This window comes from Emydura macquarii, unplaced genomic scaffold, assembly GCF_026122565.2.
Source record: "Emydura macquarii macquarii isolate MOO-44397 ecotype Brisbane River unplaced genomic scaffold, CSIRO-AGI_Emac_v2 contig_2676, whole genome shotgun sequence".
Lineage (NCBI taxonomy): Eukaryota > Metazoa > Chordata > Testudines > Chelidae > Emydura > Emydura macquarii.
The window spans coordinates 18,231,235-18,244,596 of record NW_027132813.1 but is presented as its reverse complement, the minus strand read 5'-3'; the positions used below and the strand labels follow the sequence as shown (position 1 = coordinate 18,244,596).

General features: G+C 41.7%; 1 protein-coding gene across 4 annotated transcripts in view; it reads left to right on the top strand.

Annotated features, from left to right (window-relative positions):
* The first annotated feature begins 386 nt into the window (after positions 1 to 386).
* RPS6KC1 (ribosomal protein S6 kinase C1) overlaps positions 387 to 13,362 on the top strand; it is a 113,817-nt gene continuing 100,841 nt past the window's right edge. Inside the window, exons 1-2 of one of the 4 annotated variants that reach the window (XM_067564979.1) lie at positions 387 to 778; positions 4,368 to 4,481. In XM_067564979.1, coding sequence (XP_067421080.1) covers positions 4,419 to 4,481 — 63 coding nt within the window. In that variant the 5' untranslated portion in view covers positions 387 to 778; positions 4,368 to 4,418. Of the gene's footprint in view, positions 779 to 1,273; positions 1,359 to 4,367; positions 4,482 to 6,324; positions 6,518 to 13,362 lie in introns of those variants that run through there. The other 3 variants (XM_067564980.1, XM_067564981.1, XM_067564978.1) reach the window with 3 other exon arrangements.

Here is a 13,362-nt window from a genome sequence, read left to right as displayed (position 1 = left end):
ATATCTTGGTACTGCAGTTGTTACATGTGACTTTTTAAACATTTCTAAAGTTCTCCCAATATTGGGGCAGGAGGGAGGAGAGCATGCTAACAAATTGAGATAATGTGATCATGTTAAGGAGATTCAGGGTTGTTATTATATCAAGTCCACTTTGGTTATTTATTTTTCAAAGGTAATTTACTTAGGACATTTTAAAAAAACCTCAATGGTAAAAATGCTCATTAATTCTCAGTTTGCTTCTCCACAATTTATTAAGAAAGAACAGTTATTAATCCTTGATTCAGGTTATCCACAGTGTCTTCATCTTAAACTAACATTTGTCTTTTCCATTACATCTATACACACGCGTGCACACACAAAATACCAAAAATGTTTTCATTGCTAGTGCTCTAGTACTGTCAGTATTTCCAATGATCTGTTAGTTACATATGTTCCTGTGAGATGGGGGACAGAAGAAATAATTACAGCAAACCACGTTAAACAATTTTCCTAGCAAAAGGAAGTTTCACATGGAATTTAAACAATTACTATCATGATAGTTAGTACTATACCCAACACATCTGTGCTGCTTTGTCACTTTAAAAGGCCTTTGCTCAGTAGTAATGTTTTAATAGGGCTACATCTGGAATCTCAGTGAGGAAGGAGGAAAAAGTAGTTTAATAATTGTTAAAGGTATGTCAAAAGCTTAAAAGAAAGGGAAGCAGGAAGAATAAAAAGATCAGCCTCAAGGAAAGCAACAACATTTTGCTACAGGGAAAGGCAGCAGGCAACACAGAGGGTAAGTAAAAGACTAATTCATTCATAAATTCAAATTACCTCTTGTTTCAACTGTTCCCTTGAACTACTACTTCCTACATTGATCTAAGTCAAGAGGTGTCATTTTATCACAGATAATGTTCTCCCCTCTTTATTACATACTTTGGGAAATCCCTGGCTCTTAGTATTTCATGCATTTCTATATAGTAGAACTAAGTTAAAGAGTATTCTTCAAGATGGTATCTCTCTAATTCCTATTGCCCAAACATTGTATTGGTCACTTTAAGTTATGAAATCCCCTAGTAGGTGGATGCTATCAGCTTATTGGGGAGATGTTTTGATTGTTGAGGAGTTGCTCCTCTGCTGAAGGCGTGTACTTCCCATATCAATACTACTGATTTATGACCATTTTCCTTTTGTTTTACCCAAAAAAGTAGTTACTGTGTCTACTAGATTATAAAATAACTAAACAACCCCCACGCTTATATGTGTAAATGCTCTGGTGAACTAACACTCAGAAAAAATGGGTAAGCTTTTGAAAACAGCATACTTCATCAGGTCCTGGAAACAACCTTAGGATAACAGTAGCTGCAGCTCCACTGGTAAGAGTTTTTTCAACTTGTATAAACTAAATGTAGAAATAAATCAAAGAGGGGTGGTAAAAAATGGAAAACTGGAATATTCCTTCAATCTCCTAGCATACACCCCATTATTGCATCACACTAATGAGGCTAAATTATAGCTGAGAAGGCACTTTCATTTTAAACCTCTGATTTCATTGGCTTATCTTTCCTCCAAAATGAGCCTGTGAGCAAACTGTGTGATGCTTTGTCTCCACCTAGCTCTGAAACTATTATTTGTGGGAGTGAAAGGCTAATGTTGGTATGACTAATCCCTTACTTGGTCTTGTTTTTCTGTATGGCAGAAAATTTGGTGTTCAGATGTCCTCTTGCAATGAAATAATTAGGGCCCTACTAAATTCACAGTCCATTTTTGTAAATTTCATGGTCATAGCATTTAAAAATCTTGAATTTCACAGTTTCAGATATTTAAATTTTAAATTTCATGGTGTTGTAACAAAGCATGAATGAGTATTTTAAAATGGCAAAATATAAACATGTAAAGTCCTGAAGACTCAGCATTTCTCAAACTGGGGGTCCCAACCCAAAAGGGGGTTGCAAGGATATTGTAGGGGGGTTGCGGTATTGCCGCCCTTCTGTGCTGCCTTCAGAGCTGGGCAGCACAAAAGAAAGAGTGCCAATACTGCAACCCCCCCTACAATAGCCTTGCAATCCCCTTTTGAGGTCAAAACCCCCATTTGAGAAACATTGTGCACTTTTGTATGCTTTTATCCTATAGTATAGGGTGAAAGTACTGTACACAAAACACCAGATTTCATGGGGGAGACCAGATTTCAACAAAAGTAATGCAAGCAAACTGTTAATGCAACTTTAGGTTTGAGATTTGTACACACTTGCTGAAACTCAAAGTTCTAGTTCCCACAGTGACTTTAATCTAGTTATACTGGGCATATATAATAAATAATTAGACTACGGCATAGACTGTAAGGCCAAATATTACTCATGTGCAAGTATGTAGAGCTGTGGCTGCTGTGAGAATAATACCTTTAAACTTCTGCTCTTTTATGCATTTACTATCCCAACCATAATGTTGCATTAAAGTGCTTTTTCTTATACTTATTTATTTATACAACAACATGAATTGAGACCAGCAAACAGAACAGAGACCATCACTTGGAAAAACAAGATCTCAAACTTTGTCAAACTGCCACTTTCAAATGTGTAAACATGCATCCAACTCATGCAATGTAACCCTTATAAAAGTCAACCCAATATTTCTGGATCATTTTCTTAAATTTGCAGCAAATACACATGATAAAAGACAAATTACACTGATGAATCTGAAAACCAGAACAAATGTACATAAAACAAAACAGAGAAATACATATTGAAGAATATTTGTCACCAATAAAATGCTCCATATCTAATGTATCCACTACAGTTTTTTTGTGTAGTTCAGGTTGGTTGAGAGGTTCCCAGTCTTGTGTTTTAATAAAAAGGTTATCCCCCTTTTTGGCAACTGGCATGTTTTTGACAAAGATTGAATCTTTGGAGAGGCCAAGGATTGAATGGGCGTGGAGGCTGAACTAATATCTTTCACTGCTTCACAGGAGGGTTTTTAAGTCAATTGGCAGAGCTATGAGGGAAAATTTCTGTGGCTAATAGTCTCCAATATTTCACCTTTTTTGCTAGCAGTAAATTACCAAATTTAATAATATCTAGGTAAGAACGCAAGTAGTTACTACAAAAGAAAAAACATATATACATATAGACAACAGTGTATTTATCTCTACTAGGATCACACAGAGGAAACACCTCTAAGATAGCAAAGAGAAAATATAACTAACAAATACCAACAGAAACACTTGGGTACTATACCGTGGCCATGATACCATTCAAGTCCGTTTCTTACAGTAACTGTACTTTCAAATGCCCACTTCTCAAAAGTACAGATTCTGAATGTGACAACATCTAAGGCTCCCAATGGAAAATTTCCTTGGGGTTATCATGGCAGTGTTATGTGTCATTCCTGGAACTATGGCCCTACGCTGTCTTGTAATTATAAGTTTCCAAAGGACCAGCTGTCACCCAGGAACCTCTTAGTGCCAACTGGCAAGGGGCATGGGATCTCCTGGATCTGGTATGTACATTTGAATTCACCAAAGGATGTCAGGTGAGTCTCAAATAAAAGCTGGTGTTACACGGGTCCTCAATATAACTGTCAAAGGCATGTATGGAGATGTGCAAAGAGTTATGTAAATACAGTGAAAAGTATGTTCTTAAGGTCTGTGTCTAGGGACTTGTCACCAACAAAAGTGAAAAACGAACATTTCTTGTCACACAGAAAATGTATCTATCTGGCTGTATACATGTCAATTAAGTACTGTATGGTTCACAATGGGTCTCCTCTCACCATTCTGAACCAAATGATAATGGCGGATTGTGAAACTTTTCTCTTTTTGAAGTTAACAAGAAGTAAACTGTGTTTGTGGAAAGAACTCTATCTTGAGGTACACATCAGAGATTTGCTCTAGTAATCCTTCACTTAAGAAATAAATGGACAGCGTGTTTGCTTCATGAAAAGGGGCCTCAACCAGGTTTGGTTGAAAACATTGGAGGGAATTTTGGGTGACAGTGTGTTAGTGAGTAAGAGACTGGTTCTATTGTTAAAGAATCTGCTACTGCCTGTGATTTTAATTATAAAAAGAACAAATTCTTACTGTTTAATGTTCATCTAAAGTATGAAATGCAATCAACTTATTTAGACCCCAAAGCAGCCTGCTAATTCAAGGTACAGTACATACATCTGATAACCGCAGGTTGCCAACCCTCCAGGAGTGTCCTGGGGTCTCGAGGAATTAAAGATTAATCTTTAATTAAAGATTGTCATGTGATGAAACCTCCAGGAATACATCCAACCAAAATTGGCAACCTGATAACCTCATCATCCAAGTGTATATCTTTACAGAATAGTGTACCTCATTATCTGAACAACTGTATCTTGCCAAATGTTAGCTTGGTGCTTTACAGATGTGCATGAATAGAAGAACCATGCCTCAGAGAGATGTCTAAATAAAGCACATGCTGAGGATGGTAGAAGGAGGACAAGGGATGCAACATAAAAGCAAAGTGACTGAAGAGCAGGTAGGCTCTCCTCTTGTTAATTTCACCCTTTAAAAGTGGTAGTGTATTTTTGTAATATAAAATAAAGAAAGTAAACATGTTTCTTTGGGGAATATATGTTAAAATGTCCCACAAGAAACTGAGGGGTGAGGGGAGGCTGATAAGTTTTCAAATATGTTAAGGCCTTTTACAAAGAGGATGGTGACCATTTGTTCTCCATGTCCACTGAAGTTAGGACAAGACGTAATTGGCTTAATCTGCAGCAAGGGAGATTTAGGTTAGATATTAGGAAAACATGTCTAACTATAAGGATAATTAAGCACCAGAATAGGCTTCCAAGTGAGGTGAGGCTTCAAGTCTGGGAGACGGAAGTTCTCTAGGGAAGACTTTTTACTATATGGAAAGGGAAATGGGCATTTAAATTAATCTGGAATCCATTCCTTGAGTCCCTGGAGAAAAGAGATTGCATAATATTTCCCGAGTCACTCTGTATAATACTAATTAGGATGTGTGATTTGCCTTTGTACTGTTTGCACCAGTAGTATACTCCAAGCTATGAGACACCACTCATCTCTGCCACTGCCTGAAGTTTAAAGGTTACTTCTGTCTGTACTCCTTTACCTCTCCAAAAGGGTAGACAATTTTCTATAAATGTATTTTTAACCCCAAAGTTAACTAGGGCCAGCTAACATATTCTTAAACATGTAACACACCTTGTCCACAATAAGGACAAAACATGGTGCATTTTCACTAGGGTTGGCTGGCCTGACAGCTTGTAGATGCTAAAGCCTGAGGGCCGGGTACCACTACCATTCTGCAATGTGCGCACCAGGTGATGTGGTGGTGGTGGTTTTAAAACATACATTAACTTGTTTTACTTAACATGTTTTTAAACATCACTTAGCACCCAGTATAGTCAGACAGTCATGTTTAAAGCATGTTAGCTGGTTCTGGTTAACCTTAAACTCTTCCCCCGCCCATTTACTTTCAGTATTAACAAAACCCAGCTAACCAAGTCTTTGTTTACATCAGAATTGTGCATAGAGGAGGAAAACAGGTTTGTGTTTTAAAACACATTCAGAAATGAGGCTATTCTTAGTTCAGTCATGGCCTAGTTGCTAAGGTGTTTAAAAACATTCTAATTAAATGTGAGTTAACATTAAAATCATGCCTACATTAGTTTTTTTTTTAAACCTCCGGTTATTAACTAAACAGAACTCTAATAAGGACAAATCCTAAAATGCCACTGGTTTTCCCATTGTAGAAAATCCTGTCTCACTTTGTCCACCTGCAAAATGCTTATGGCACATCCGCCCCTTAGGACGTTTAACTAGTTGATACTTGTAAGGTGCTAAAGAAACAAAGCATTAAAACCATTGCTGATGTACATGGCAGTTCACAGTTGACACGCTTCAGGGCCGCAGCTGTTCCCTGCTACCTTGGCCCTGTGAACACCTCTTGTACTCAGAACGGATTGCTAGCTGCACTGGGCATCGCTGCAGCTGCACCTTGCTCGGAAGCGCACGGTTGTGCTTTTAAAGCTGTCTCATCAGCGGGGGGCTCCTGCCGCTGTCCCAGCCGGTGAGGGCCGGGGGGCTGGTTCGGGCCTGCCCGGCAGTGCTGGGGGTAGTGCGGGTGCCTCCCTGAAGTGGAGCAAAACGCGTTGTTGTCTCTGCCGATCGGGGATACAGTCACAGCCTCCACACCCTGCCTTGCAACCCAGCCTCCCCGGCCGCGTGCGCGGCTCCGGGCAGGGAAGCAGCGGCTCTCCCGCCGCCTCTTCCCTGCCGCAGGGCGCGGAGAGCCGCGCGCGCCTCAGCCGCCCCCGGGAGGAGCCCGGGCGGGGCAGGGAGCTCCTCGGAGCTGCTTCCGCCTCTGGCTGGGGCCTGAGCCGCCTCCTGACCCGGGAGTGGATCGCGGCGGCGCAGCGGGCTCTGGGCGGCGGGGCCAGCATGAGCTGCCCGCGGGAGCTAGCGGGGGAGCTGGCCCGGTTCTACACGGTCACCGAGCCCCAGCGCCACCCCCGGGGATACACCGTGTATAAGGTCACCGCGCGGGTGAGTCCGGGGCGGCCCCGCTCCCAGCGGATCGCTCCCAAAGGGCCCGGCAGCAGCAGGGCGGGCAGAGAGCATCCCTCCCGCCCCGCCATCCCCGCACTGCCCCTGGGAATGGGGGGCAGAAAGCATCCCTTCCCCCCCCCCCCAATCCTAGACCTGCCCCTGGGAATGGGGGAGGGATCAGAGAGCATCTGTTCTCCCCAACTCCCCCAGTCCTAGACCTGCCCCTGGGAATTGGGAGGGGCGGAGAGCATCCTTCGCTCCCTCCCGCCCCGCCTTGCCCCTGGGAATGGGGGGCAGAAAGCATCCCTTTCCCCCCACCAATCCTAGACCCGCCTCTGTGAATGGGGGAGGGATCAGAGAGCATCTGTCCTTCCCCCCACCCCCAATCCTAGACCTGCCCCCTGTGAATGGCGGCAGGGGCAGAGAGCATCTGTCCTCCCCCCCACCATCCTAGACCTGCCTCTGGCAATGGGGGCAGGGCAGAGAGCATCCCTTTCCCCCCACAATCCTAGACCTGCCTCTGTGAATGGGGGATGGATCAGAGAGCATCTGTCCTCCCCCTCCCCCACATCCTAGACCTGCCTCTGTGAATGGGAGAGGGATCAGACAGCATCCACCCCCAACTCAGAGCTTCCCCTGATGGAGGACCCAGATAAAACTTCTCAGACCTGACCCTGTGAAAGGGGGAGTGTGGCTAGAGCAGAGATCATCCCCATCCCTTATCTCAGATTAACACCTATGAGGGGGCTCATCAGAGACCATACCCATCTCAACACCCCCTGCCTCTCACCTGTTCCCAAATGAGAGGAGGATAGGGCAGAGAACATCTTCCCTTCACCCCTCCCACCCTCCACCCCAGATGTGGGACAATTTCAGAGCATCCCCAAAACACCAGTCCAGATTCTTTCCGATCTGCCACAAGTCTTATGTGGTGAGGATGGATGGATGAAGAATGTTTTGAGGTGATGGGAGGAAGGAAGGAATGAGATTTCCTCATAAGGGAATCTGCTTTACAGAGAGTCTCTAACTGTCTCTGTGTGTGTGTGTGTGTGTGTGGGGGGGGGGGGGCTGGGAGAAAGTAATCTTGCTATGTCAGTGAGACATTTAAAATTAGAAACTTGCTCTAACTCCTAACCTGTACTGCCTCAACTTTGCTGTATACTCATCTTATTTTTTCATAAATATTAACTCAAGGAGTTGAGTCTACTTCAGTAATATTCCACCCATGCAGATTATCCCATCCATTTAAAGAGCAATCATGGGAAGATGAGGAAATGCCCTTTTCACCTTTACAGTCTAAAGCACATTGTTTTATGCTCTTCTGGTTTTACCTGGCCACAAGATACCCAGGCCTGCTGTATCTCATTCTCTGGTACTCTGAATGAAGGTGATTTTTAGTTTTTTTTTTTTTTTTTTTTTTTTTTTTTTTTTTTTTTTTTTAAAAAAGGTTGGCCCACAGAGGGTGAGACTTCAGTAGGTGTCTTCAAAACGAGCCTTCAAACGAGGGGCCCTGCTTCTTCCAAATGAATGAGAGAATGCAGGCCTGCTTAGCATTTCCTCAGTGCCACTTGAAGCTGATTGCTTTAATTTCATTTGAATTTCTCTATCCTGTAGTTATTTAAAAAAATTAAAGCCAAAAGGAAGATTGTGTTTGGATAAATGTCTCCTAAATGCACGTTACACAAGACCAAATGTGCTGGTGTTGTGAAAAGCATTAAACACCTTTGTAAGTGTTCTTTGGACTTGCCCTAACCTGAAAAACGTTTGGACGCTGGTGGATATGCTGTAACTCTTGATTTTGTATGTTTCTTAACAGTGCATCACATATCAGAAACTATGAAACAGTGTTGGCTTCTATTGTTGAGTTTCAGATTTACACAGGTGTTCTGATAGCATCTTAAATCTGGTGATGTAATGCTGCTGCATGTCAGAAAATAGGTTGGTTTTTTTTGGTCTGATGGAACTGTTAATGCTATGCTAGAAATTGTTAGCAACTTCAAAACTGTAATACTGGACAGTCCAGAAGTTCATCTAGCACAGGTTCCTATATCTGACAGTATCAGACACTTCACAGGAAGATGAAAGAAGCTCTGTAATGGACAGTTAGGGATTGAAAGTGGGATCCACAAAGGGTCTTAGGTGTTGCAATGTTGAGTGTCATGGCACCCTAAAAAATCACAAGAACAACACTATGACCTGCAAAGCCTCAGTTAGGCACTTAGGCTCCTGCACACTAAATGAGGAGAGATAGGTGCCTTAGAATGGATCCACAAAGCCAGCACGCTAGGCAGGGAGTTGCCTAAGCTAGCCAGTGTGAGATAACAATGAGAGGTGTCCTAAGCCACACCACCTCCAAGAGACAGGCTCCTAAATCCAGGCTACAGGGAGGTGCCTCTATGTTGTGGTCCATGAACGGGAATCCCTCTTCGGGAGTCAGATGGTTTAGGCACTAAGGCATTTCTTGTAGGAATGAGTTAGGCTCCTGTCTTGCTCTACCCAAAATGGCCGAGGGGGTGGTGCCCACCTTGTAACTTTAGCCCAGTTAGAGCACTCACCTGGGATTTGGAAAACCCAGGGTCAATTCCATACCCTCTGCCAAAGAGGGAGACAGGATTTCAACAGAGGATTTCCACTTCTCAGGAGACTGCTCTAACTACTTTGATATGGCATATTCTGATGTGGGGCTCCTTCCATCTCTCCTGTTGAAGCTGATCCACTGTGGATAAATCATGAAGAGTGACTGGAGCAGGGGGACTGGACCCTGGGTCTTCCACCTCCCAGGTGGGGGCCCAGAATACTGGACTACAGAATCATTTTTTCTCTCTCTCTCTCTGTGGCTCAATGACTGTTTAGTCACTGAGGAGTATCAGTGGGACTAATTGCAGAGCAAGGCATTACCCAGTCTGAGTAAGGCAGCAGAATCTGGCCCTAGTAGAAGGGGAGGATGGCCTTGTGTTGGATGCAAGAAAAACTGGAAATTAGAAGACTTGGTTTCTGTTCTTAGTTCTGCCAAAGGCTTCTTGGGCCTTTTTGGGCAAGCCTCTTACCTTCTTTCCAAATGGGAATAATGCTGCATGGGAGGGTCTTGTGAGCTCAGTTAATTAATTTTGGAAGGGCATGTTGAGCTCCTTCAGATAGAAAGTGTTCTAGAAATGCTTACTTTTATTGAAGTGATGTATTCTTTCACAATTACTGTTGCTGTAAATTTTCTGCCTGTGTGGTCTGTCCCTATTTGCATATACCCTCTCCTTATATAAAGAGGAGGATCTAGAAAGTTATTTGGGTAGATACATAAATAAATATAGCTCTCAGGCAGTTTGTCTCCGTGTCAGTTTTCTGCATTAACTGTCAGGTTATAGACAACTTGAATAATATTTTGTTCTATATATGACACAGTATTCCATGTTAGTAAGAAAAACACTTTTCCCCCCATCGGTTCAGTGCTAAAGAAGCTTGTCATTGGACAGAGACAAGAAAGATAGGACATTTAGTTTTTCCTCATCTCACCCTGTTGAGCTCAGTTTACAGGCTTAGTCCAAGAAGTTAATATAGTGGTGTAATTCCATCAGTGGTCTGAATAAATAAACTGAAACCAATGCCCTTTTATCTAGGACAGTGGAATGCAGTCTTGTATTTATCTTCATTTTACTGTTCGCTAATTTTTCATTCTGATTATGTTAATTTGAAATACAGCATCACACATCTGTAGTATATGTGCTGAGTTCTCCAAATCAGAGTGAAAGTTGCATTTGAGTCATGGGGAATGTCAACATCTTATCAGATTACTGAAGTTGCAGGTTTTCAGCTTCTCCTTCAAGTGACACATGGCAGGGTCATGCAATTTGCTGGTGGGCAGAGAATAAATCAGATTTTTCTATTTAAAAAACCCAAAGTATTAGTTCGTTAAAGTATTTTAACACCTTATATTCAAGAGGTGATAAAATATTATTCATTGTGCCCAGACGTTGTGCTTGGGACTTCACAGGCAGAATTGATCACCGCTCTTGCCTTTTAAGGGCTTATGCTCTAATCGAACAAGTAATAGTAACTGGGATGGGGGTAAAAACTTGAGATAGTGGAAAATATTAAAAGAAGCTGTTCAAAACCATGTAACAATATTTTGTTTAAGGCAGTTATCTGACCCCACCGCTTTTTGTTTTCTCCCTCCCATCCCTGTAGTTGGCTGGCTCCATGGTTGATATGACATCATTACCACAGTGCTTGCTGGGGCTGTGTCACTCAGACCGTGAACTGGTGATCTGCAGCTTTGGGGGACTGCCTGGAAAAAAGTAAGGTTGACCTTCCCAATGTACTGAATAGCTCTCTTACGCTAGCTATTTAGGGTATTCAGCACATTACACTAAAGATCTCTGGTTTCTTTTGATTCCGTATTTGTGGATCATCTGTAAAACTGGTTAAATTGGTTACGAGAACTTTACTATCAAATATTAAAATATTACTTTAATATTCATGAGTAGGAGAGTTGCATGTTTAAAGTGTTGTCAACATCTAAACCAAATGCACAGGTCTCATTAAAGACTTTTCTGAATACTAAGCTGAGCTAACTTTGGGAAATTTTTCTAAAGGTCTGTTCTTAGGAGGTGACATCAGAAGAAAGCCAGCTTTAACAGTATGGAAGCCCTGAAAAAATTCCTTCTTTATTTTTAGCAAGGCTGGCACAATGTGGAAACTGAAAGTAAGAGGTGCATTTTACATAATATATTTAAACTTTTATATAATGAAAGACTTTAAACTCATTTACAAAATTAGAAAAGCATTACTAAATTAGAAAAGCATTACTACTGTGTACATTTCCAATAGATCAGTTAAAGAAAATATGTATAAAAGGATTAAAACAAAAAGAGGCATCACAAGAGGATAGCTTCCAGTGTAGTATTATATGAGATTTTAAAAATTAGTCTCTTATAAAAAATGTCTACCAATTATTAATGCTGAATATCTGCAGAGCAGACAAAAGCATAGGATACTCTGACCCTCTTGTTAAGTGACAAAGGTCCTGTGGGTCCTGTCTTATGACTGCTGTTTCCAGAATGTGCAGTAGTAGTTATGCATTGATCAGTTTGTATATGCAGGTGTGCCATCTATAGCTAGCCTATTGATTTTTGTGGATGATAGCTGCTTACATTAAGGATTTACAAAAGATGCCGATTGCATCATTCCAGTCTGAGATTCTTCTGTGCAATTTTTTATCCTCATAGAACATCAGATTTATGGGGTTGTTAACCCATGTTTCCTCATGCCAACTATCTGAATTGATGATAGGCTGAATTAAAGTGAAAGACCTCTTTAGAGGCCTCTGGTGTGTGTTGACTTTCATGAAAAGGCTATGGAGAACAAATTAGTAGAGCGCATAAATAAATAATTATTATACAATGGCTTGCAGATGGCCTGGGCAATAGATATGGAAGATAGTGTGTAATCTGTAAAAGAAGGGACTGTGAAAGAGGGCATCTGGGTCCTATTCCTGACTCTCACTAACTTGCTGTATAATCACTCATTACTCTGGGTCTCCCTTTACCCATTTGAGCAGCTTATCTACTGTAACCTCACAAAACTGTTGTAGGACTTCAATGAAAGGTGAACTACAAAGTAAAAAAGTTTATGCCATTTACTATTATGTTCCTTTTGTGATGTGTAATGATTGTTTAAGTTGCTGCTGCGCACCCTTCCCCGTGTATTCTACATATGAAACATTGTAAAATTCTCACCCAGGGAGAAAGTAGAAACTTTTGACTGAACTAGCTATATAGTCTCTCCTATAGGCAGAAACAAAGATGGGAGTAGAGTGAAAGGAAAAGAACAGCTGAAATGTAGCTGCAGTAAAGATGCAAGTAGGCCTTCAGATTAATCACAAGGAAGCCTTCAAACTAATCACAGCAAAGGAAGATGTGAGTAAGATTTTGTCAATTATAGGCTAAACTGGCACAGAAGAGTTTTAAGGTGCAAGATGAAAGAAGTGACTCAGTGTTTGGAAAGAGGAGTGTTTCAGATTGATGGGGTAGAATAATGGAAAATTAACCCCTTCCTCCCCAGTCTAGTCCCCTCCAAAATCCATGCAGAGGACGAACGGGAACATTACATTGAGGTTGGGCGGTATGGTGAAGTTAGGGAAGGATGAAAAAACGAGTCCCAGAGATTCATGAAAACCATGAGGAAAATTTAGAAGAGTAAATCTAATAAAATCTGGGGGAAAGAGACATAGAGGGCTGGAAGTTGAAAACAGTTTGGCTGCAGCTCTGCGGACCCTCCATGTAGTGTAGAGCTGCAATTTTCAGGTGGCCCATGGAGTACTGCTGTATAGTGTACTTTACCTCTGAGAGAGAAACAACACTACAATTCCAGACTTGTCTTACACACATACAAACCAAACTAAGTCAGCTTTAGTTCACATTTTTAATTATCTTTATTTGTATGAAACTGTCCCTATGTTGACTCGCATCAAGATAATTATGGTGTGAATTAAAGCTGACTTAGTTTGGTTTGCATGTGTGTAGACAAGCCCTCAGTCTTCGAGCAATGGACTTTACTGCTATTTGTAAGCCCAGTGCAGAACTCAGGCATTGTAGAGGTTCTCTTGACCAATATAATCTTCTTTAAAAACACCAAAACCGATTTTTGCAATGTGCTGCCATGCCTGTCTTTGTCAGGTATTTCTTTGGTGTAAAGTTAGCTGTGATCAAATGTGCAGAAAACACCAACATGAGGCATTTAGCACATACATACAAGGACAAAATCAAACTGCAAAGTGATCTGTAGAGAACTGAGCAGTGAGGGCTGTAGGTAGCATGGAGGGATTTTGTCCTAAAAACACAGCGCCCACC